Below are 27,562 nucleotides of genomic sequence, written 5' to 3' on the forward strand. Positions count from 1 at the left end.
GATAATCATCCATATGAAATACTGTGCCTGCAGATATCACAAATAGACTACATTTAGATGACATTGAGATATTAAAAATGGACACTATGAATAATGTGCTGTAATAATATTGTCATATTACCAGGAGGAAAACTCAGGCAAAATAGAAATGTGCATATCTTACTGTATATCAAACATAAAATACACAACACAACAACACTATACTGGCAACTGTTGCATACTCTTCCAATCTTGTGAGTACTCTAAAGTGTTTCAATGAATAAATAATTGCAAAAAAAACCGAATTACCGATAAATAGTTCAGTAAAATATGTTTATAATGTGGACACACACACACACACACACACACACACACACACACACACACACACACACACACACACACACACACACACACACAATTGAGAGTGCATGAGACAGGGGACATAAGCTGTGTCAAAGCTAAGTTTAAAAGTGCATATTTGTAGCTCCTCGTCTGGAGCTTTTATTTACAACCTGCTGAAGTTTCCCCCTGTTCCTCCATGTCTTCACCGCTCTGGAATGTGCTGGACAACATATCTGTGATTCACTGCTCCAGCGAAGAACTTCAGTTTATGACGATTGATGGCCGTTTCCCCGCTGAGTTCACATTGCATCATCCTGGTTCCCCCGCAGCCTCTGGGGTAATCGCCTAATTCCTCTGTAGTGTTCAATCGCCTCAAACCAAGAGTAGGGCTCTTGGCTTGTTTCACCACGGCCAGCATATTCCCCTATTAATCATAGCGGCACGTTGTGGCATTATCTCTTTTGGTGCATGCAGATTACATAATGGCAACAACAACAAACTACACTTTAGGGGAGGCTTTAAGATAGCAGTGCATTGATTTAACAGTTGGGTAAACAAAGACACACATCCAAAGAGTTGTTTCACTTGAGGGACATTCTGTTGGCTTATCTCTCCCTCTAAATGCTGTAATGAAAGCATTACTGTAATGTAAAATCCATCAAGGGAAATATTAATTATTGACCTAAAATCAAATATTAATTCATTTACATTTCAGTACATGTATGACCAAGCTCTATTGGAACATGTCCTCTTATGTAGTGCTTTAGAGTGGTGAAGTACAGATGTATATTTGTAGTCCATCCTGGATCTTAGCATCCCATGGGTTCCCTGAACAAAAAGCAACGTGTTTTTTTCAGAAAATTCACAATATAAAAGGTTGGCAAACACACGTTTATGATTCTGACATGTTTTGTTCACTTTCGTGATTTATTTATAAAGCATAAATGCAATTGGCAGAAGTAAAAAGCTAATTGTAGACTTAAAACAAAGCACATCATGTTTGCATGACTTCACGTCACCACTACTAACTACTAAGCTAAAAGCTGTATGTGTTCATCGGGATCCAATTTAGTAGTCACATTGAGTCACCACTGTTTGTTGACACATGTATGCTTCGGACATTGACGAGTGGGGTATTTGATACCATACTGTAGAACGAAACGTGAAATTCTCTTCAGCATGTGTTAACCTTATTTTAGGAATCTAACTAAAAACCCATTAACTACACTTTGAGACAACGGATCCAGAAGTGGTCAAATGCCATCTCCATTTAGCGCTTAAGGACTCATATTGCACCTTTCTATCCAGCTGTTATCGGCTGTCATTGTGGCTTTATGTTTTCGCCCTATAAAACACTGTCTGTCTAGGGGGAAACCTGAGACCAGCTGTTGTTACAACGTGACAGATTTTCACATATTGGAAAAGTTAAGATGGCCTTGATCCCTGCGACCTCTGGACCCTCACTCACGTCTCCACACAGCCTTGAAGAGATGCCTCGTCTGGGGATCCAGAGGAGAGGCAGAGAGGGAGGCGAGGTTTGACATTCAGAGGCTAGGGCTTAGCTGGTCCAGCAGACATTTCAATTCAAATCAAAACCTTTATTTATCCAGGTACAATCCCATTGAGATCAATGATCTCTTTTTCAAGGGAGACCTGCAGCAGTAGGTTCCACAAGAAGACATAAACACATAAACAACAGAACAACAAAAGGACATCATACAGCAAAATGTACAGGGATTACAATTTACATATCTAACCACAGCATCTGATTTTGTAGCATCCAACCGAGCTTTAAAAACATGTAGTGGTACTAGCATGCACACACACACACACACACACACACACACACACACACACACACACACACACACACACACACACACACACACACACACACACACACACACACACACACACACACACACACACACACACACACACACACACACACACACACACACACACACACACACACACACACACACACACACACACACACACGTAGCCCCAGGTGGACAGTTCTTGGAACTGGTTGGCTGGCTCTATGTGAGACCTCATGCCATTCTTTGATGGCCGAAACAAATTCCTTCTGGTTTTCCGTTTCATGATAGAATCGGCTGTATCACAAAAGCACCAGCGCAGGTTTTCAGAGGTTATATGCAAAGCAAACAAATAACTTCCTCACTCTCTCACCTTTACTTATCCCCCTTTTCCTTTTTCTTACAACCCTTTAGGTGTTGAGCTCTTTCCGAAAGCCTAAATATGTAATTAAAGCGCAGCAAATGAGGAGGAAGGAAAGGCATGGAGCTAACAGTGTGGGAGATCATACAGGGGCTGTGGGATTGTTTCAGGTGTTTCCAAGCTGTCAATTTGAGCCATAAATGAAAGCAAAACAACAGTGTGGGAGCCAGCCGAGCCAGTGGAGGCTCAAGGACTTCATACTTTGAGTCTCGGTTTCATTTCAAGCCAACACCACTTCCACAACCTAACTCCTCTAGCTGTGTACCTGCCTTCCAGCTATCCATTTTCTCTCTGGATCCAACCTTCTTCCCTGCATGTCACACTGCTGCTGTGCTCATACTTTCCTCCAGTCTTGTTTCTGTGTGTCACTCTCTTTCTGTTGTATTTTTTATCTGAATTTGATTTACACTTTTCACAGTGCTGAGGAACTAAAGAAACAACAGCCCTCTTTACTTTCCTTTGCCTCTGTTTATCTGTCCAGTGTCTTTATAGTTCCTGCTATTTTCCTCTGCCTTTACTTTTCTGCATGCCTCCTCTGCTCCACTCATGCATCCCAGCAGTCTAGATTTCCTTTCCTCAGGTTATAATAGTTAGACTGTGAAATCACCCAGGCCCATACCCCTCCTTTCATCCCTGTGTCCTTCTTTCCCCTTCCACTCCCTAACGTCGTACTCTCCCTCCTCGGATCCCCTCCCCTTCTCTCGCTTCTTATAGCCAATCTTTAATATTTATGACCTCAAAGCTTGAGTGGTGGGTGGGGACACAGCGTTATACCTCACCTATCATTACTTGTTGTCACATACCAAATAAGGTGAGATGAGGGAGTTGCACTACAAGCTGCAGCCCTACAGCGCACAATAGAAGCTACCCAATCTCCTCCGATCCCCCATACTGAAGTGATTAGGCCACAGGAAGCTGAACCTGACTATGCTGACACTTGCCCCCCCCCACCCCATCACATCCTGCCCCAACATCCACCCACGCCACAACACCACCTCTCTACGCTTTCACCGGACTCACCGTGGCAACCGCAAGGCTGATTTACATATGCTGATAAGGTAACAGTGGATGGATGAGCAAAGGACGTAGAATATTCAAGAGAGTTAAATGATAACAATATCCTTAAATCAGACCATTTTGTCTCATGATGTGGTGGCAACTTTAAATACAATCCACTTGGCCAGTTTCAAGCCTTTTTTTAAAAGTAGGATAACTAGTGCTTGATTTTGGCATGACTGCTAACACTGTTTTGGTAAATCATATTAAACGTTTTCTTCAATAATTTGTATATGAATAATACACTCAATGAAAATTAATAATATGTGCAACGATTGTATTTTCTCCTGACCAATCAAATGTATTTTAGCTGAGCATTTCAAAACACAAGCTGTGATAAAATGCATGGCAGTTTGAGTTAATGTTACCTCGTGAAAGAGCTCTACTGCCCTCTTGTGTTTTGGGGTGGAAAAGCTCAGAATTAAGAGCATGGACATTTATTTTCATTTAATCTTGAGTAGAGAATGTTCCGCTATCATACATGCACATCACAATTGGGATTTATTTATATATTTATATTTCACTCAAAAAATAATTCCAAACATTTTCTAAATACAATTGTCTTTATTAGCGCCATAAATACCACTTGCATATTGGTATTCGAGAAAGGTTTTCACAGTACATTGGGCATCATAGAGTAGAACAAAATATACTTTGAATTCTTCATTACCTATTCATAAAAGCAAATTCTAAAATTTAAAATGGACCTCCTCGATCATTTAACTCGCTTCTTCTCTTACATTCAGGTTTAATAAGGCACATTTAGGTATTCAAATATTCTGGATTATTTCATTAGCACTCAGCGAATCTAAACCTGCTCAACCAGAAACTCCAGGTAGCAAAGTCTTGCCCCTCATTTTAGCTGTTATTTCTTCTCTATCTGTCTTCCTTACACCGATCAAAATGTGTCTTTTTTTAAAGTATAGTGATTGCTCTCGGTTTGACTCCCGTCTCCGGTGAAAGTGTTTCATTTCACTAATGCAGGAGAGAAACCATCTCACTGAATACTCTGGGGGCCGTGGGAATAATCAAAACACTGCCAGAGACAGCGAGGAATACAAACAGCAGTTAAGAACAAAGGAAATGGAAATCAATGGCAGGATATGTAGATTTTTTTTGACAGCTCGACACGCAAATAATCTTTTGGTTGTTTGCCCTCTGTTCCCTTTGCCAGGTTAAGATAACAACTGAGCGGGGGAATATAACATGCAGAATGTTCCAGAAAGGGCATCACACCTACTTAGTTTTGTGTGAAGGTGTTCCAAAACAATCAATAAAGAATGTACTGCAATCCAAGCGAGGCAGCAGCGCCTAAGGCATGGTCATATCTATAAGTACTAGCAAACTCAGGAATTCATTAAAAAGCAGTATTATTTAAAAGCTCAACTTTGAGGCTTATGCACAGTTGTATTTGTCAGTTTGTCGACACTTGAGGAGCTTGAGGAAGGTCTCCATCTTATGGGCGTCTTTCTTGAAGCAGCTGAGTGAGGTATAGTCTCTCATCACGGATTCCAGCATCTCTGGCTGAGCGTCGTTGTGGAAAAGGCCTTGCTCACTGTTTGTGGTTAACAACCCCTCATCCAACATCTGTAGGGACATATTTGGAACAAATATTGATATATTACCAAAACTGGCAAGGTTTACTGTTAAATGCTTAATTCAGGTTTGTCCATTAAAGGTCACCTATCATGCTATGTTTAGGCAATAGCATAGGTCTCCGATATATAATATATAATAAACATGTCTATGAAGTGTTTTGCTCAAAATACCAAACAGATCACCAATTCTAGCCATGCCTCATATTCCTCTATTTCAGCCCTGTTAGTGCTGATTCGGGCTATAAAGCTTTAAAAAGAAAAAAAATATTAAATACCATATCATGTTCAAAACCACATCAAGGAACAGTATGGAGCTCAAATGCTTTCTCTCTTGCCTGTTTAGCACAAGGTGAGTTCCTTTTTATATCCTGCTTTTTACACATGCTCTCTCCAGTACAGGTTAGCTCTGAGCATAGCCGCGGGAAGTAGGGGTACTGGAGGTGCTGCAGCACCCCCTGTTGGCGAATGGTGTACTTTTTTGCTGGTTACTATTATGTTCATGTTACTGTTGGAATCTCTCCCCAGTTTTGTCCGCACCCCCTAAGCAGGGGCAGTTCTAGAACATTTTACATGGGGTGGCAAAGGGGGGGAAAGAGGTCATGCCAGGGTGGCATGGGAGGGCGGACAGTATAGTATTTTATACTGTATATCCTATGTAATGTTAAATCATCTCCTAACACAAGTGTTCTTAATGCACAAGAGAAACAAGGTGTTCAGACAAACAAACTAATATATAGTATAACACAGCAGAAAATACTCATGATACCCTAGAATTCTGTTTACTGTAAGTACAATAAAAGTACTTAGTTATAATTAAGTAGGCCTACACACATGACATCACCCATCTGATCAAGAGAGCTAAAGGTGACCTGTGCAGCAACACATTTCAATCAATATGTGTCAATACTAAGAGCCACTAGATAGACTTCTCGCAGCTATGGCTCTGAGTGTTAGCGATGCTTGCTAATGTAAACAAAGACCATATTACGTCCAAAACAGTCGGGCATTGTCTCTGATAGCGTGGGTGTAAAGCCAGCCCACATTTCCGATATTACGTCTGGATCAGCTCCGTTGTAGCCCCGTTTTTAGAGATTTGCGCACGGAGGAAAAGAGAGAGGGTTGTATTTTCTGACACTTGTGAGTTCCCTGAAACACCGGGGACACATAGTTATGTATTAAAGACATCAAAAAGTGCATTTTGCATGACACTGTAGGTCCCCTTTAAATATGTGTACTTATAGTAATCAAACATTCTGCTGTGGGTTCTTCTCTATGGCAGTCAATGGGATTGTACCCACCTTCTTGATGAGGACCACCACTCCTTGCTCCAGACTGATCAGCTTCTCAGACACCCACTTGGTCTTGTTAAGCAGTGTGTCAGGAGCCACATCGTAGAGATTCAGTGAGGTCTGCAGGTAGACCAAAGGCTCAATCCACGACTGGACCAGCATCAACACAGAGTGGAGCAACCATTTGTCCTGCAGGGCACACAGGTGAGAAGTTAAAATGACTGAACGAATGCATGAATCACTGCACATAAAGTACAAATACTGAACATAAAGTTGTCCCTAGAAACTACAAAACATGACAGAGCTGCAGTAGAACTGTCTTTGGCTTTTGATCACATGCCAGCTACAAAACATTCAGCAGCATCAGTTGGTTGAAATGTCATGGGTGAAACAGTTGAGCCCGCTTAAATTCCCCTAAGCAGAGCAGACTCCAAAGCAAGTGAAAATGGCCGCCATACAAATGGCCATTAAACCGCAGCACAGGCAATATTTCAGCAGAAAGGGCAAAGGATAAATTATTAACATAGAGAAGAGCCTTGCAGTATATGCAGTTTCAAAGATCACATTTACTGTTATGGTGATGATATAACTTTCAATAAGTAATTTCAATACTGCTAAAAATCCTGAATTATATTGCTTTTGCAATTTTTACTTGGCCTTTGTTCAGATTACAGTTTACATCAGCTAAATGACTTCTTCCTAGGCATTTCGCTAAGTGGTTCAATCTAGTTTTAATCGTACTTATCAAACTGATATTAGGCCAGTTGGACGGTGATCAAAACCTCAGTAGGCACACACAGTTTGAAAAAGAAAAACACTTCTAAGAGATTTGAGGACCTTCAATTGTAATTAGACCAAACACTATCATTTAGCAGCTGACAGGGGCAGACGGAGGGGAGGTTCAGTTGCACACTTTGTACACATTGTTTTGAATAAGAAAGTGTTGGCTCAAAGCGCCACTAAAGCTTTCAAAGAGATTATTATTTATTTGTTAAACCACACTAAAGCCTGCACACACATATACGATGACACATGCACAACAACTGGTAACTCCACTCTTATCCACAGAAACAAACAGACACAAGTGCATTCGCCTAGACATGATTACTGTCTCCTCTATAACACATATTTACGCGCATAAAAGCAGCGTTGCACTCAGACACACACTGGTATTGTTAACAGGCTAAGATCAAAGGGCTGACAAACACAATTAAAAACATCTCTGGTTTTCAGCGGCCATGTACATACAGAGATCAGTTGGATTTCACTCCTGGAGCTGGGGATGGGTAAGGCTTTGGTGATGCATGCATAGCCTGCTTGGTTCCTCTGGAGCTGCAATTCGAACGGGATGAACATCTCCTCCTAGAAATCCATAAGCATGCGGGGGGGGGGGGGGGGGGAATACAAAAGAAAAAAACATGTCAAAATACACACACCTAAGGGGTACATTCATGTGCACACATAGATATGTGTGTAACAATACTACTGATATTTTTTCTCCTTAAAGGTAGGGTAGGTAAGTTTGAGAAACCGGCTTGAAAATACACAACCGGAGAAAATCTGCCACTTCCTTATAGAGCCCCTCCTCCAATACACACGAACGTGCACATGACCAGTGAGGGCACGAGACAAGTTTGTGCCCCGATGGAAGGCTGACAGGCAGGTAGGCCATTGGTTGTACTTTTTACAGTATTACGGCTTCTACAGATGAATGGATTTGTTGTCAAAGCACTTAAGATATTCATTGCTATCGGGATGTTAAGAGCATTCCATGGAATATAACAAAAAGTGTATCTCGAGCCGGTTTCTGAAACTTACCTACCCCACCTTTAATGTTAAATCCTGAAAAAAACTTGTTTTGAGTTTATTTTACTCTATTTATTCCAAACTGAATGCCATAAGCAGCAGGATACCAATCTGTGTTAGTGTTTTGAATTATTTTTGTTTCTGGCAGAACATTTAAATGTTTCACTCTAGTACTAAACCTCAACTAAAGAGAAGCAACCCTTTAGTCTTATTTAAACTGATGTAAAACCTCCAGTTCTCATAGGAACAGAATGACAAGAACCCACATAAGGAAGCATCTTGAAAACAATGACAAAAACTTCACCAATCTCTGCCACTGGAGACTCAGCAGAGAGTGAGACTCATTTTGTTCCGCAGCATGTTCTCTATTGAAGACCTCATGCAGCGTCTTCTCTGTTACAACTCCTACATCATCCCATTTCAAAGACCATTTTTGATCTGCAGCCGCGGAGTGAAGGGGATTCAACAGGCTGTAAAACCTGTGCTCTCACTGCTGCGATATATCATTATCACATTCGTATTACTGCACTGTAGGCCTGCTTCTTCAATAAAACATCTTTGGCTGAGAAGAGAGATAGAAGATGACTTTGAAGCATGGCAGTGAGGCGATGAGCATGTCGGAATCAAAAGCAAATAACACAGAGTACCTAACAGAGAGTGCCAGTCCAGCACAGTGTGGGAAAGTCCCACAAAATGTACTTTCATTGTAGAACTCTTTCAAAGTGCTGCTCGACTGCAGGATGGATAGATTACAACATAACAATAACATATCTTGGGAAATGCAAAGCTACTGTAACTTATGAGCGATATATTAACTAGCCGTGACATGTGGATAAACAACCAAATAGCTGCTCTTGTTTTTTTTCATATTATTAAAAAGGTAAGATCATGCAGCTTCTCAAAAGCAAAATTATGCATTTCTGTCACCGTAGCTTTTGCCTAAGGCTGCGTTTCTACAGCACTGCTTTTCAAAATGCTGATTTCACATTTCATAAAAATCTTATTTTTAAACAAACTCATGCCCCACATAGGCCCTGCATGCAATGAATGGATTACCTTTCATTGCATCCTCTCTTTCTACGTTCAATGAAAAGGATTTTCTATTTTCTAGTTTGAAGAGGGATTCAGTTTCTCCTGAGGCTATACACTGCTATAAATATGCCTTTACAGTTTACCGAAGGAGCCTGCGGATGTAAAGGGTCCGCCGACATGTTTTTCTGAGACAGAACATGAGTGCGAAGACTCATTTTGGGGTTCTACTCACAAACAAAGAGCATGATTCTTCGGAGACACGGTAGATGAGCTCGGCGTGTTGGATGACTCGGTCTAGAAGCTTCTCTTGGGAGATGGAGGGGCAGCGGTTGACGCCGCCCTGATCTTCCCTACAGTCTAGTGGGACGCTTACAGTTTGCAGACAGGGCCAGAGCAATAGAGGCCATACAACGCTCTGCATGACTGAAGACAACCACAAATAAAAATCACATAGTGAGACATCGAACGGAGAGTTATGAATGAGAACTGTTTTGATTTGAATCTGTCCTAACAACTACAAAAGTTTTCTGTCAAGTGTGATGCATTACCTGTCATCTTGTTCAGTCTGTTCATTCTGTTCAGGACCTTCCTACCTTTTCTGTCATGCTCACTCCATTTATAAAGCCTGACCAGGCCATGAATAAAGAATACAGGGCATTTTGGTCTTGCGTAGGTTCTTGTAAAAAGATGCTGGTCTTCCCAAAGCAATGCATTTGTGTTCTCATGCATTATACTAACAAGGTAACTTCAGTCACTCAAAGCAAGGCCGAAATATCTTTCTACGTGATTTAAAATTACAAACTGGGATTCTTCTAATTATTTCTGGCAAAACTAAATCTGTATACAGTAAGACAATAAAAAAAAAAAATCTGAATAACTGTTATGTACATTTATATTCCACCCAGTATCCTGATATGCCAACAAATCCAAGAATGAAGACTGAGACTGATTAGATTTATCAAACAAAAGCTCAAAAAAGGAATGGGCTGACAAATCCTTCCTTTCAGCGGAGTTAAGTGTGTAATGTAGATTTATACATGGATGACAGAGAAAGCTGCATAAAATAGAGAGCGGAGAACTGTAGTCGACACGACAAAGAGAGCCCGACAGAACGAGATTCAGAAATCACTGAGGTCTAACAAAACCCCTCAAATGTTCCTTTTTAAAATGTTGATATTCATATTCCATCCTGTTCAGAAAACAGGGTGTTTGAGAGTAGCTCTGCCCACAAGCTATGGTTTCCAAATTGTAATTAGCTGTCATAGAAGGAAGCACACGTTTAGTAGTAATCCACGCCTGCTTGATACAGACTCCATTAAATGCTACATTTCCTTTCTCTCGATTCACTTTGGATTTGATCCATCCTTGTGTTACTGTACATTGAAAGATTAGGGCGGATGAATTGTCTCGCAATAAATCCATCTGTTTATTTTGAATGTTAATTACTGGAGATTTCTGCTTCGTACACATACAATATAATGTTATCGTCTGTTATCATAAAGCATAAATAGAAGGACTGAGGATTTTTAGTTTGAAAACAGGGATAACATTCAATAGGCTTAAGCGTAACTGTTTGTTTCCTCAGTAAAGCATGTTTAAAGATAAGCTAAAGACAGACGGGATCAGAAGGTGGCAGCTGAGGGGTGTAAAGTTACTGAGAGATGGTTTCCACTTGTGCATTCTCAAGACACCTGAAACCTCACGACACATATGCCGACCCTTTCAATATGAAACAATGTTCTCTTCTCATCACCTTTCTGTTACTCCCACACTTGTTCCTTCTCCTCTTCTTCGTGGCTTAGCAGGTTTTTTTTTTTTTTTTTTAAATGTAAGCACATCTCTCCGAAGCATCTTGTCTTCGTCATGTTATTCCTATTACATCTACAGTACAGGAAATATGTGCAGGTTCATTTACAAAACATCCCAATTCATGTGATATCATGTCATATTGCAATAGTTCAATCTAATCTGATTTGTTTATCAGCCGAAAAGGTATATTTAGTCTTTGTAGCACAACCTTATACAGGTTTAACCTAATTTATCATAAAAATGATATACGAAAATGAATGAAGACCCTTTTTCTGCATTTTTTATAAACATTGCTTTATAATTTATACGTTTTTTTATATTTTCATTGGCAAAACCCCATCATCGCAGCATTGCCAAGCTTATTCTGCCACGAGAGAATGTGTTCACCTTTTTCACAGATTTGCTATGAAGTCTGTGACACTGTCTCACTAATGTTAATTTCACGTGGTAATGTTTTTTTGTGGTTTTAATGTTGTCCAAGTGTATTCACACATGGGCACAGCTGCTGTGCTTGTATCCATCTCTTTTTTTATTTATGAAGCAATTTCTGGTTTGGAAACTAAGGTGAGAATTGCCTTCAACAAAGAGTCACGCAGAGATATGCATTCATGAAAAAACATGAAGCGGAGAAACTGTGTTACAGATGGGAAATTGCCACCAAACCTTTGTTTCTATTTGCACAAACAGATCCCCATGTAATGTAATGTCTGGCACTTACAGTATGGTATGTAGTCTGTTATCTTAATTTCAAAGCTGTCCATCTGGGGAAGAAACAAACAGGGATTTGGTGCATGAAGTAACTTGAATATGGTCAAATCAGGTAGAAGAAAAACATCTTCTACCTGTTTTAAATGTGAAACAAGGGAGTGTAAATACAGGAGTCACAGTGTACATATGTTGATATACACATTTTATAAATCATATTGGCTCACCTTATATTACAGCCTTTTTTTAATTTGTCTTATCAGATATTCTTTCAACACACAAAGGGTTTTGCAGAGGACACTCTACTTTGTCGTGAACACAATCTCAAGGTACAGTAATCTATCCATGTCCACTGTGTATCTCCAACATCTTCATGTACAAAACCCATCCCTTGACCTTGAAGCAACTTCTGTTTGCTCCTACAGTCCATTAGTACCAATAGCACCATAGTATCTGGTGCTTTAGATGCAAAGTGCGCATACATGGAAATTCATGCCTCTCACAGATTCAGTTTGTTCTGGCAAATGATGTACATACATCGGCCTGTACTCTCTCAAATGTCCTTATTTGTTGTCCTGAACAATATCGTCAAGCTAAACCTCAGTTTTGGTGCAGTGTGACACATTTTGGTCAGCTGATTTGGGTTCCTTCAACAAAAAGTCGTCTTTAAATGTTTGGAATTTTGGAATATGAGACATACATCTTTGAAGCATGAATGCAATCGCCAGAAGAAAGCTAAGATTATAAATGAACTACATCACGGTCGCATGAGTGCGCATCTCCACCGCTAAATTATGTCTTGCCGTGATGACGTTTAGTCTTTTTTTTTTTTTACTTTTTGGTGCAACCAGTTCCATCATTTTGAAAAGCTGCTAATGTTCCCGGGCTGGATTCGTACCCTGTTCCTCGGCTTTTAACAATAATGAGTGTGGTATATACTGAGGTGTTTTATAAAATAGAACAAAATGAAAATATCTTAAGCTTGTGTTAAACAAAAAAAAGTTAACTTTGAGACGAGGGAACCAGTAAAAACGTTTAAAATACTAACTAATTTCGGGTTTTAAGATTAATTCCTGCACTTCTCTTGCCTTAGTTGTTGAAACAAGATTTCTTCTCATGTTAAAACCATGACTGTACAGTATGCCATGTATGTCATGCTATATCCAGGCCAGCAAGAGAAAAGGACAATTGAATGGGAAGAAAACACACATATTAATCAGTCTGTTCCCGACAGACTTCACATGCTTGCTGATGGTCGATTGGCAGCTCCTAAATTAGGAGGCATTGCTCCCCTGGTATGTTTGTGGTGCTGTTTATATGATCATGTGAGAGAGAGAGATAAGAAGGAAGAGAGCGCTGTATATACTAAAGCAGTCAAGTAAAGAAAAGGCAATTGAACGGTCAGGGGAATACTACACATACATATCTGCTTAAATCAATGCAAAGAACACTGTACAGTATGTTGGCGGGATTAAGTGGAAATCAATGGGATTCTTTTTTATCCCTTGATATTTACCAACCCTTATACTGGAATTTGTTTTGGCATTGTTCCATAAAGAAACATACAACATTACATTTGGAAATATATACAATTTGTGTGTACTTTTGTCCATTATATTTTCATTTATATTCCCATTATTCTTCAGTATATTGTTTTATTGCAAATAAGGTCTGCCTTGAAAATTAGATTGTATTCTCAATGGGATTTACCTGAGATAATAAAAGTTGTAATTGCAAAAATGCAAGATTTACACAATATTACACCCTCCAAACTTTAGAATTACAATACTTTTGTTACCATTATCCTTGTTTGTGTCCTCATCTTCTGGCAGGGAATGTACAAAAAGGTAAACATATTTATCTGGATTCACCTCATGAGTGTATTTTAACTGTCCCTAGCATTTTGTACAATCTGTGTGCAGTCAGGTACAGCATTGTGTGTATGGCAAGTACTGAAGGCATTATTCACTGTTTAAGAGTGACAAGAACTCAGCAGATTTGAGCAGCTTGTCTTATAGCCGATTCCTCCTTTTCTTACCAGCTGTCGTGTTTTTGATGTGCGACAATCAAACCACAAGTGGCATTAAAACACACAATATTATCGTCCTCTTTTCAGGCTTCAAAGGAACTAAGTTTCTTGTGCAGTCAGCTCTCACCCACACTGCAGCTACCAGCTGAATTGTCCATATTTGTCTGGGATGATGAATTATTATCATATCATTTTAAATGAGCAAAAGAAAACAGTTGGAGGATTAGCCCTAAGGTCGGTTCCGTGGCTATCTTATTCTTTCATGAAATGGAGAAAACAGGCATTTCTTTTAATGAGAACTCGAGACACTCAATTCTGTAGTGCAATATCAACAGTCCTGAGGCATTTGGGAAAACTATACATTCGCATTTTAGGCCTTTTTATAACTGTTGCAATTGGGTCATTGTTTGTGTTTGTTTGTATGTATGTGCAGTGTGTGCCTGTGTGTGTTTTAGCATTTGCATTTAATTACGAATTTGCATTTAATTCCTTTGTATCCCATGCATGTAGAAGACAAACACATTTTGAGAAATGTGTTTTTAAAAACAATTATCAATATAGTGTGAATTGCTTGTAGCAGATTTAATACATATTCAATAACAATTGATTTAATTTAGTAAAATGCCAGCAATATGTGGCTGCTTGGGGCATGTATACAGAACATCTGAGCAAATTGTTTTGATATACTCTCATAATCTGAAGTAACTAACGAGTATAATCTTATTCAGTGGCTTAAATACTTCAATAACATAAAAGCACGCACTTACTTTGGGAGGCGCTGGTCCTCAATATAAAATCCAAATTCCTCCTAAAATGGAGAACAAAATCCCAGATCACAGGGAAAGGCAAAGTGTTGACCTACTGGGACCGGTGATCTTGTGGCAACAGGACTGGTGGATATTTCACATTCTTCAGATGCTGCTTGCTTATAGAAGGAAGGGGTTATAATAAAACAGCAGGCAACATTTTATCAGGTGATAACCTGTTTATCATTGAAGACGGAAAGTCCGTAGATAACATATATAACTTTCCCATTTTTTAAACCAGGGAGATTTCACCTCAACTGATACCAAACATTAATGAATCATATTACAATGAATACAAGCTGACACACAATGGCTTACATTTCACTAAACAGTAGCCAACTGACCAGGAATTAAGTTACACAACGTAAGGATTTGTTAAACATATCAATCTTATAAATCCCCGGGGATTAAGCCTGTGTCTATGATGTTATTGTGGCGTACATATTTGTTATTGCTTATGTTTGTATCTTCTTCTCTGGGGGGGGCAGAGAGGAAGGGGGTTATAGAGAGACATGGTCCTGTTGTTTAACTGAGCAGTTGCTAAATTGACATACATGTTATTATAGATGCAGACATCTGGGTCTCCATTGTGTTGCGCTTCATGTCTTCTGGATAGTACAAATATTAGCAGTCCTCGGATAGATGGGGTCCATTTTGTGTCATTTCTGAGATTTTCCAGAGCTGTGAAGCATCCTTCTAACTGTGCTTCAGTCATTTCACTCCTTGGGGAAAGAGCATATTGATCTTACAAAGATGTTCTTATAGCATTTACTTTAATATCAGTAATTGAACTGAAGGATATACTTACAAAATCTAGCAAACTTCTTAACCATTATTTCGTTAAATGTCTTTCATACATTTCTAAAAGTAGAGATAATTACAATACAATTGTTTAATTACTTGTACATTTCAAGTTTAAAGCAAGAATGTGTCTTTTCAAATCAAAAATCAAATCAAAATTTGTCACAAATTGTAAAGCGCTTACACATCACTGTACACTGTATACCAAGGCAGGTTTACCATCACTCTCTGTACGGAGGCTCAGTCATTGGTACACTTTTATCTATAAAGCTTTGTTGGGTAAACTCCCGTATTATATCTGCTCTCTGATAACACAGAGAGTTGCAAGCAGCTATTGTCTGAGGTCACATGATGTGGTCTTGTTAGATGTGCCAAGAGCAAGGACTGTCTTCAGTAAGACAGCTTTTATGTGCGCAGCTCCACTTGCTTGGAACAATCTTCAGCAAGAATTGAAACTGAGCAATCTCATTCCTCTGCATGTTTTTAAAGCTAGGCTAAATGAAATGCTTGCTGATACAATGGGCACTAGTAAATGTCTATAACTATGTATCCTGTAAATATAATGTATAATGTCCTTTATTGTTTTATGTTTCATGTGGAACCTATATGCTGCAGGTCTCCCTTGAAAAAGAGATCTATGATCTCAATGGGACCAATCTGGATAAATAAAGGTTTGAAATGAAATGAAATGAAAATAAATAACTTTTTTGTAAGCAATTAATTTTAATCACAAGTGAACAAATACAAAAAATAAATGAATACATGCCTTATGGACCAAGGGCTTCCTCAATTATTAATAACAATGGAGAGTTGAAAAGTGTACAGCCTGCATTTCAAAAAATAGTACAGCAGATAAGGCAAAGACAATCTTCTCATGCTTTAGAATGCTAATTTCTAATTTATACCAATTTGGTTTATAATTAGTGTGAAGATGTGTGATTCGGTGTGTGTGTGTGTGTGTGTGTGTGTGTGTGTGTGTGTGTGTGTGTGTGTGTGTGTGTGTGTGTGTGTGTGTGTGTGTGTGTGTGTGTGTGTGTGTGTGTGTGTGTGTGTGTGTGTGTGTGTGTGTGTGTGTGTTTTGAGTGTGAGTATGTTTTGATTGCAATTGCGCTTTTAGCCAAGCACTTTTTGGGTGAAAAAATACATATAACACTGCCAAATACTTATTTATTTATTGGATTCAAGATTTTGATAAATGTTTGAACAAGGCAAGGCCAGTTTATTTATATATAGCACCTTTCAAGAAAAGGCAATTCAAAGTGCTTTACAAAAATGAAAGACATTAAGAAAACAGAAACATTGGAATACACACTTAATGTTTAACAGACTGCATTTTCTGAATATATTTAGTTGTATGTTTTGACGTACATCATAAACTCAGGTCACTTCTGTAGCTCTTTAATACATCCCCCCTCATTCAAAATTCAAAAATGCAACTAATTAAGTGAAGTTACGTACATAACTTTAAATAAGTAAGTCTTGGTTATATACGAGACACAACCTTAACACTAAAAGGACAGCTCCACTTCATCCAATTCCCTAATATTGCAAGTGCAGAGCTTAAATCGAAGCCCATTGCTCATACAGACGCTAAAGGCCCTGTCACACTGTCCCGAAATTGACACCCGATGGACACACGAATATGGAATTGTGAATTTTGCACGAAGATGGCCCCGAACCACACACGAAGGCAACATTTACATTACATTTAAGACATACAACTGCAATGAAAGTACCAAAAACAATTATGTTACAGTACTATGATACTGTACTGATATCTTCAGACTTTGTTCTTTACTTTATCCGTCTTTATATGTAGAAAATATTACGTTTTCTCCGTAATGTTGTTTCCATAACAACAACAATTTCCTGTCAACTGTCCTTCAAAATAATATATTATATCCTTTTTAGTTTCACAGAACACAAATTGGGTTATTTACATAATATGTTTACATGATTTTGTTGTGCAATAAAACAACCCGATGGACACACGATAAAGGAAATGTTCAAATTCGGCTGTGATCGTAGCAACATCGGGCCGTTCGGGAGGGCATCTTAAGCCATCGTATGACCGCCGGCGGAGTTTCTCAGGCTCCGGCAGCAACTTCGTGAGCCGAGGCAAAATCTTTGGCATGCCAAAAAATTGCCGAAGGACCTTGCGAAGGTTCATTTTCGTGTTGAATTCGTGTGTCAATTTTGCCCTTCGTAAGGCCATCGTGAGGGCATCTTGTTATCCTCGGTGCCATCGGGCATTCGCCCCGATCAGAGTGAATGTGAATGCACCGATGATAACACGAAGATGACACGATTTGACAAGATGCCCTCACGAGTGCCTTACGAAGTTGCCGCTCACGAAGTTGCTGCCGGAGCCTGAGAAACTCCACCGGCGGTCATACGATGGCTTAGATGCCCTCACGAATGGCCCGATGTTGCTACGATCACAGCCGAATTTGAACATTTCCTTTATCGTGTGTCCATCGGGTGTCAATTTCGGGACAGTGTGACAGGGCCTTAAAGGGTGCATTGTATTACTCTATAAACCCACCTTCAATTTAGCATCAATATTTTTTATCAATAATTGGAAAAGTCCAGATTTTCTAAATAGCTACAATATTAAATGACTTTATGACTTAAATTCAATACAGAATTGTTAACTACACTGGACGGATCTCAAGATTTCTGATAAAGAGATTCTTTATTTTAAAGTTTTTGTAATTATTTTTCGGGGAGTGTTAGTATTTGACAACCTGGAAATGGTACATTGCTTAAACCGTACACCCCAGCACGTGCACTACGCTCTGCATCAGACAAACGACTCGCTGCACCCTCGCTGCGAGGGGGACCCAAGTTCCCATCAGCAAAAACACGTGGGTTTGCTATCCTGGCTCCAAAATGGTGGAATGAGCTCCCCATTGACATCAGGACAGCAGAAAGCCTGCACACCTTCCGGCGCAGACTGAAAACTCATCTCTTTCGACTCCACTTCGAGCGATAGAATGACTAACAAAGAACTGCTAACAGAGCACTTATATACTAATAAAGGACTGGCTTATCTATAGCGAGTTGAGTAGCACTTGAAATGCTTGGCTCTATGAAACCTGATGTACTTTATGATTCTGTTTTCTTCAAGGTTGTGTCTTCCTGGTCGAATGTACTTAAGTCGCTTTGGATAAAGCGTCAGCTAAATGCAATGTAATGTAATGTAATGCTTGATACCTTAAACCAGACATCATACAACATGAATATACAATGATGATTTTAACACAGCATACATGTTTTCCCCCTTCTTAAGAAGTGGCCCCACACAATGCCAAAGGAGAAGACCACATCATCTTTCTCCTCTTTGATTTCTGTTGTTTGACTTAAAACTGCTTTCTCGTCAGAGGCCGGACCCTGGAGACTTGTGGGTGACAGTTCTGGGCTGATCCATTAACACTTTCCCCCCGGCTAAATTAGCACCTCCCTTCAGACACATGCAACACTTACTCCTTCAGACGCAATCTCACACTAACGTCTCGACGTGGTTGCAGCAAGAGAAGCACTTCTGTGTCTCATGCACTTACTCTCCCCTCCCTCCGGGGCCTCTGGAGGAACACACCTGCATGCATAAAAACAACAATTAGAGAGTGATCATGATGATGAATTCACCTTTGGAGTTTGTTATTTCCCAGTGGGATTCGGTGGCAGTGCAGAAGAGAAAAGCAAAAGCAGCACAAGTATGCATGTCTTGCCACGATGCCACGTGTAATTTTTTTGACAAGTCTCAGGGATAAAGAAAGCAGGCATAAAGCTTTAAATCAAATTGGTCACACAGCCTTGCCAATCACTCTGGACAACATATGCAGGCTCACAACCAAGGTGAAGCTGCTGTTACGTGTCTCGGCGGTGAGCAATCTCCCTGTGCTCTAAAATGGAAAGGAAACCGTTACACACCCACAGCTATTGAGGAAGGGATTTGCGTGGGCCGAGGTGCAAGTATACTCAATCGCCAATGTGGGAGAAGCTTTGCCCTTCTTCAAAGTGAGATTTACAAAAAGGAAATGCTCGGCTAGGTTTATTCTAAAGAAGCTCCTGATGGTGGGAAGACAAAAGGTACTTCACTATCCTCCCTGGGGCATATGTACTCCAAAGCTCCACTTCTCCGCTTTACTCCTTATTCTAAGTACATGTTCCCCCCTAGAGTGCACTGCACTTTCTCCCGCACTTGTCTCCCTCCTTCAATCTTTTTCTTCTTTTTTTTTACCTACACATATTTCTCTCACCTAATTTCACTTGTCTTCTTCTCATACACCCCCGCTGTCACACATACATACACACACATGCTTTTGCATCACCTCCACTCGTTCTCATCCCCGCTTTCACCTTTAAGTTTCTGCCTCTCTACCTCCTGCTTCCCCCTCTCACCACTTCCTCCCCCTCGTATCTCTGTCTGTGTTTAGCAAAGTGTTGGCTAGCTCGGAGCAAAACCCTCTATTAACAGATGCCAAGGCCAGATGGCGGCTCAGAGATGGGATCACATCAACTCTGAAGGTCTCTGTGAGTTCCTGCGTTCCCTTTTTTTTTTCTGGGCATCTCAAAAATAACTTGCACTTTAGCATTTCACCTACTAACCCATGGGAGACATCAGCTCAGGAGATAATCAGAGAAACTGAAAATACTTGTATAATGTTGCTTTCATTCAGCAGCATACATTCTGAAAACTTTCCTCAGAAAACATTCTTAGCTAGTTTTCATCTTATGTATCTAACTGAGCCAAAAGCAAATTCAGGAATGGAAGTGTTTTGTGTCGCTTTTGTACATCTCCTTTCACTACTTATACATTCTGTATTGTAGGCTAGCCATGACTAAAGGTTTTCCAACTGTGATGGGTCTTGTTAAAACACAGACTTCAAATCCCCTGGCGACACTATTTATCCCCAAGGTGGACTTGTTGCTGTAGAATGAGAAATGTAACATGTCTGCAGATCTCAAAAGAAGAGAAGCAGGTACAATATATCCACAGGGAGAAAACACTGCAGTTTGCCTAATGAGGCATTGACAGACTATACACTCCGGTCAATTCGGGAGATGAGCGTGAAATTCTCCATTAAATAATGTGAAACTCACACTAAGAAGCCCTCCTGAGGCAAAGTGTCTGTAGAAGGGATGACTAACTCAATGAATTCAGTCCCTTGGAAAGTTTATTTTCAACTTGTTTTATGGTATTGTTTCTCAAAATAACCATTTGTCCTGTTGGTGTGTGTCGATATCAGGAATGAGTGCACCGACGCACACAGGGTTGAGGCTGACTGACTCCAACCCGGTGCTTGCACCCTAAAAAAAGTTATCCATTTCCTTTTTTATTAATCTTTTCCTTCTGTGCGGTGGTGATTGTCAGGTAACATTTAGAAAAGCCCCATCTCTTAGCCATGCATGCTAAAGCTTAACTCCTGCCATTCTCTTCCTCCCTCCTCCATCCCTTCTCCTTTCTGCTGAGAAACAAGTTCATTGTGATTCTGGATGCTGTTCCACGGCTCAATGGGTTCTGCTTGAAATGAGATTTGAGAGAGTGAGCATGAGAAAGACAGAGAACCTCCAGCTGCAGCGTCTTGATGAATAAAAGATGGAGGCAGCAGCGTCTTATAAACAACAACAGAGCATAATTAGTTCAGTCCTTTTTATTTTGGGAACACTTTATGTGACATTTCCTTTGTGTGGCTGCTTTCATCACGTACTCCCTGCCTGCTTTTATGTCGTGTGGACTCCCTCTCTCTCTCTTCCTTGTAAGTCAACAGTGAAGCTGGAATAATATTTGCGTTCTATGCATATGTAAACACTGACATAGATTCTGTATACTCTGGATACTGTATACACTTATTCAGTTTACAGTTGCAATACGACCTGCCTATTTATACAGTACATTGCTGACAACAAACTAACACTGGACATCGTGATACTTCATGTTATAAATCTCGTACTTATAGTACAGCTTAAATGTTCCAGGCCTTGGTTAAACTTGATATGTTAACAATGTAATTGATACGAGAAAGCTTGCCTTATGCAAAGGAAGAAAAATATGTGCAGAAAAAACAAGACAAAGGTTATATAAAGCACGATGACCTTACTTTTTGGTTGTTTCACAGCACAACATCCTTCTTTTTTTTATCTTGCTTCTCAATATGAAAGACTTTTTCAATGACAAATGCACCTGCTTTTAGGTCACAGATGTTTATCTCCTTTGAATATCAGTTAGTGTCCTATTTTTTTCGTTAAAAGTAACATTAATTGGCTATTTGGACTAATGGACTACTAATTAGCTTTTAACATGATTGTAGCAGTATAGACTGTTCAGCCCTATCACCACACGGGGCAACCTTTATAAAGAGGGGTCAGTGATGCTCTTGCTCCCTCTTGCTCTTTGGCACGAAGGCCACTTCCGGGTTCTGCTGACGTGCTTTCTCCGCTGGCACCGGTGAGTTTGCAGTGGCTGCCGTTTGTTGTACACCTAGCATGACAATTAGCCTAAATACTAAATGTATCGCTGGTTGTAGACCCTTGCAGGGATCCTGCAACCCATGTCTCCTGCCGCTGTAAATGAAGCTCCCCTGCTGTGTGTTTGTCTGAACTTGGCCTGATCGGTAGGTAGACCTTCTGCTAGTATCATTCTTCCTGAATGTTCTTAACCTGGTATTGTTATCGTAACATCACCTTAAACTTAATGTCTGCTAGGCTCTGCGCTGGAAGCGTGATAAAGAACTGCTGTTCTCATTCATAACACTCCGTTCGATGTCTCACTATGGGATGCGCCTCATCGCGGAGCAAACAGAAGCATCAATCTCATTGCCAATCCTGATTGGCTGGTGATCTTGACGTCAACGTCAGGGAATCACCCCCTATAAGTAGCTTGCGCCACGAAGCATGCGTCATTCAAACACCTCTTCTCGCTTCTCTACAGTAGCCGGACAAGCTTAACGGTCCACAGACTGAACCCAAATCCAAAACATTTCGGTCGACGGGCGCTCGCCTGCTACTCCTTCTGCTTCGCAAGAAGACGGTAATACTAACGCCAGTTAGTATTAAAATCGACCTCGCCGTTTCTTTCCCCGGAAAGTAAGGTAAGGTTTTGATTTTTCTCAAGCTAGCTACGCACCTGTTGCTAGCTAGCTTCCCCTTACTACCGACACCACGGTAGCGAGGACGCTTTTCTTTTTCTCTCTCACGGAGGAGAAAAGGATTAGAACTCTGGCCAGAGTGAAGGAGCAACGCCACACACTTATCCTGATGGCTCCGCCCTAGCCCGCAACGTACGGGCTGGCGGAGATATATCAGCTGCTGTGCGGGCAGCCATGGTAGCCCCCACTACGCAGGGACAGTTTGTCTCAGGCGGGGAGGGCGATCCTTCACCCACGCCCAGAGTGCGGGGCACTATGGGCCTGACCCGTGAGTGGTACAATCTGAATACAGTGGGACTCCCTCAGAAGGTGATAAACACTATTCAGAGTGCGAGAGCTTCCTCCACCAGGTCTCTTTACGACTGTAAGTGGAGGGTGTTTGAGGAGTGGTGCCTTCAAGAAGGACACATCTCTTTTCAATGTCCTGTCGGGGTGATTTTATCATTTCTAGAGGACTTGATCGAAAAACACAGAGCTTTCTCCACGATCAAGGTGTACCTGGCTGCTATTGCTGCATGCCATGTGGGCTTTGAGGGTAAGACGGCTAGCCAACATCCTTTGGTTTGCCGTTTTATGAAGGGAACTCGCAGGCTCCTCCCTGTCTCCAGGTCGCTGGTGCCCTTATGGGTACCAGCGGTTTTAAATGGGCTCAGAATGACCCCATTTGAACCCCTGGATGGAGCTGACATGAAACATCTGTCACTCAAGACAGTGCTGTTACTGGCTCTGGCATCCGCCAAGCAGGTCAGCGATATCCATGCACTGTCTGTACATCCTTCATGCACTCAGTTCGCCCCGGGGCAAACAAGAGTGTTGTTGAAGCCCAACCCTGCCTTTACACCAAAGGTGGTTGGTTCGTGTACCCCGATTGACATTGAGGCATATCCTCCGCAGCTGGTTTCCTCCGGGGAGCAGCAGCAGGATCTGTTGTGTCCAGTCCGGGCTTTACACACATATATGGACAGATCAAAGGAGCTTCGTCTTAATGACTAACTCTTTGTGTCCTGGGCTAACCCTCACAAGGGTAAGCCCGTTACTAAGCAACGGCTCTCCCACTGGATCGTGGAGGCGATTTCTTTGGCCTATACGAGTCAGAGTCTGCAAGCACCTTCGGGTCTGCGGGCTCACTCGACACGGGGCCTGGCTACATCCTGGGCTTTGTTCAAGGGTGTTTCCATCCAAGACATCTGTGCAGCGGCGAGCTGGTCCTCGCTGCTCACTTTTGTCCGCTTTTACAGGCTAGACGTCTCCGCTCCAAGCGTGGCTCGAGCAGTACTGGGCCCCGTGTTGAGTCGGGACTCTACCTGTTAAGTTCTGGTTGGTTGGTGATTTTCGAGATAAGCTCGTCTGGCAATACGGGAGCTACAATATCCCATAGTGAGACATCGAACGGAATGTTATGAATGAGAACTATAGGTTGCTTACGTAACCCCAGTACTCATAGTAACATGAAGTGAGATGTCTCACCAGACGGCCCTCCTTGCTATGGTGAAGCGAGAAGAGGTGCTTATTTTGAATGACGCATGCGTCGTGGCGCAAGCTACTTATAGGGGGTGATTCCCTGATGTTGACATCAAGATCACCAGCCAATCAGGATTGGCGTAATGAGATTGATGCTTCTGTTTGCTTCTGATGAGGCGCATCCCATAGTGAGACATCTCACTTCATGTTACTCTGAGGACTGGGGTTACGTAAGTAACCTATAGTTTTGCCTCCACGTCTGTGTTGCATCCACGACTGCTCTAAGTTTACGAGTGTCTTGCTTGCCTGACTGTTGCCTGGACGGCTGGTCTACCCTCACGGCTGTGCTTCACCGCTACACTACTGTCTGGCGGGTGTTGCTCTTGGCCTACATTGTCTGTACCAGCCTCTTGGTATCACTGCGCCTTTGCTCTTCATTACAGGGCCATATTTTAAACATTGTTATCGCGGACTGTTCAATTAATCTCTGTTCATGATTAGTTATTTCATTGAGTTAAGTTTGTTTTGTTTATTTAACTCAAGATTAAGTAGACTGTTAGGTTGATTTTCGTTTCTTTGGTTTAGTTTTCGACCCTGTTGCTTTAAATTAGTTTTGTTTATTTCAGTTAATATCAGTTACTTGAAATCAGTATTTTGTAGTATTCTTGACTTTTTATTATCTTATACTTATTGTTACAGCCGCGTTACCTTGTGTCCTTAACTGTTTGTGTGTGTGTATGTAAATGAGCTGTGCGGTTCCTATGCTGTCAGTGGCCGTACCGACCTCGCAACATCCGCGGTGATTGGACGGACGTCACCCAATCCCCGCCTGCTTCTGCCACGTCATCCGGGGGAGGAGTATAAAGGCCGGGCACGGACACCATTCGGGAGGCTCTGTATTGTGTGACAGACGCCTCAAGCCTCTCATTGTGACAAGGCCATTTTCTGTGATTCCTTAGACTGCCTAGCAGGATATTCTGTGCCCCGTTAGACTGCCTAGCAGTGTGTTCAGTAGGGTTCTGTGCGAGCACACTGATTAGCAGTGTGTCGTCGTATTCTGTGTTTAGTATAGGGGTTGTGTGTGTGTATTGCTTAGATCCAGGTTGCTTAGCTCCTGTAGAACAGCATTTAGGATATTGACATTGTGAAACAGCTTGGACCCAGGTTAGCTTAGCGCCTGCAAATCAGCATTTGTGAAAGTATTGCTTAGACCCCAGTGATTAGCCCGGTTGATCAGCAACAGCTGTGTTCCCACACCTCCTCATTTTGTTTAGTATTTTGTTCCACTTTAGAAGTCAGGTACTTTCTTTCTTTTGTATTATATTGTGCAACTCTCTTTTGGAGTTACCCTTTTTGTTAAATCACAACAGTTTGGTCCGTTGTTGGTCCAGGCTGTTCTTGTGTATGTTACTGTGTTCATTGTTTTGGGTTACAAATAAACCACCGGTAACATATACCAAATCCAATCTGGTCGTGTCCCTTTGGTCCCCCTAGCCCAATAGGGAACGTAACACTTATCTTATGTGTTGGTCTGTGTATTAATTTGTGTTTACTGTTTATCCCAGTGATTGTTGTTTTCCCCTCTTAGTTGCTGAGAGCCAAAGGTGTGGTGCTGGTGTCCCCGGTGGTGGCTTCCCCCTTTGTGTGTCGTGCTGTGCTCCCCCCTGATTTGTGTTCCTTCGTGTGAGTGTGTAGTGATCACCGGTGCCTTAATTTACTTTGTTGGGATCCCTCTCACCCCTCGTCACCTCCATCCACTGGTAAGCCTCAGCATCCCTGAATTAAGAGTTCCCCCCCTTTTTATTTTCAGTGTGTATAATGATCTTACTATTTATTCTGTATATTAAAAATATATGTGAAGTATCAAAAATGATTAAAACCATTCTTTTTGCAGACGACACAAGTCTACTCTGCTGTGGGGACGATTTAGAACAGCTATTGGTCACAATGGAGAAGGAACTGAGCAGGATGAAGATCTGGTTTGACCAAAATAAATTAACATTGAACGCAAGCAAAACCAAACTCATAATATTTGGGAATCAATCAACCAATACAGAGAAGAAACTCACTATAAATGGCATCCAATTAGAAAGAGTATCGGAAATAAAATTCCTTGGAGTAATCATAGACAATAAATTAAGTTGGAAACCACATATAAGCTATATCAAAGCCAAAATGTCCAAATCAATAGCAATTCTGAATAAAGCCAAATACCTAATTAATCAAGTTTCTTTGTTTGTACTGTACTGCTCCTTCATACTTCCATACATGATGTGTGGAAGTTTGGGGGAACACATATACAACAAATACACATCCTATCTTCATCCTGCAAAAAAGAGCCATACGAGTTATACATAAAACTACGTACAGAGAACCAACAAATAAATTGTTCATCAAACTAAAAACACTAAAATTACAAGACCTGGTTGACTATAAAACTATTCAAATTATGTTCAAAGCCGCAAATCAACAATAACCTCATAATATCCCGGGACTTTTCACACGGAGAGAAAGCATACACATGTTGAGAGGAAACTGCATTTTCAAAAAACCACCCGTACGAACAAATGCCAAACTTCATTGCATCTCATCAAAAGGTCTGTGGAATAACTGTAATGATGCACTGACATATTGTACAAGTCTATCTAAACTGAAAGTATTATTTAGGAGCCAAATCATTAATGGTTATGAACAGGACCTGTAAAATCCCATTTGTTGTTATTTCTTGTAATTGTAAAAGTAATTTCTTTCTGATTGTTTTGTAAACAAACAAATTAACAAGACAAACTTGTCACTGATGACGATGACCTAATGTTTTATTTCTAAGAAAAATATGTTAGACCAGAAAAGTTTATTTAAGCTTCTTCTTGCCCCTGTTGAACATGACGGAGACAATCTGAGAATTATTATTATTATTTTTTTTTTTGTTATTATTTTTATTTTGTACTTTGTTATAATTATTAATTTGGAACCACGTCTCCTGCCCCTCAGTATCACGAACCTGAGTGCCTTGTTGGTACTTGGAATAATTATTTCCTTGGGTGCAATTCCCAAGGTGGTGTTGTCTGGCTTTTAGTTGAATAGGATTTCCAACAAACTCCCCCCACGTGCCGCCACAATAATATGACCTATCTTTAGCTGTGTCAGAGATTGTGGCTACGATTCATCAAAGTCGTTTTTCCAATAGCCGTTTACTGAAATTCTCCCCGTGTAAAAATCTAGGTCAGTACATGTATGTTTCAGTGATATACCTAACGTTATTAAGAATTGAGCGTCCCACATATTTTAAACACAGGGGATCCAAATCCAAATCCTAAAAGTGCCCCTTCTGTTTGACTCAGGTTGTCTGTAGATGCTCAGCAGTCTCTCCACATATCGTCTGCTCTGCTGAATGTGGCCCGGTCTAATGGCATCTGTGATATCCCTGGAGCACCCTAAGAGAGGCTGATGACAG

At 40.9% G+C, this 27,562-nt stretch overlaps 1 protein-coding gene across 1 annotated transcript; it reads right to left on the reverse strand.

Moving 5' to 3' along the window:
- Positions 1 to 4,201: 4,201 nt before the first annotated feature.
- On the reverse strand, positions 4,202 to 9,767 carry smtla (somatolactin alpha). Its single transcript, XM_034096921.2, has 4 exons — positions 9,579 to 9,767; positions 7,757 to 7,870; positions 6,518 to 6,697; positions 4,202 to 5,208 (listed from the first exon to the last, which is right to left on the reverse strand). The coding sequence occupies exons 1-4, from the start codon at positions 9,765 to 9,767 to the stop codon at positions 5,017 to 5,019; spliced, it is 675 nt and encodes a 224-aa protein (XP_033952812.2). The 3' UTR covers positions 4,202 to 5,016.
- Positions 9,768 to 27,562: the final 17,795 nt, after the last annotated feature.

The sequence above is a fragment of the Pseudochaenichthys georgianus genome, chromosome 13, assembly GCF_902827115.2.
Source record: "Pseudochaenichthys georgianus chromosome 13, fPseGeo1.2, whole genome shotgun sequence".
NCBI classification, from domain to species: domain Eukaryota; kingdom Metazoa; phylum Chordata; class Actinopteri; order Perciformes; family Channichthyidae; genus Pseudochaenichthys; species Pseudochaenichthys georgianus.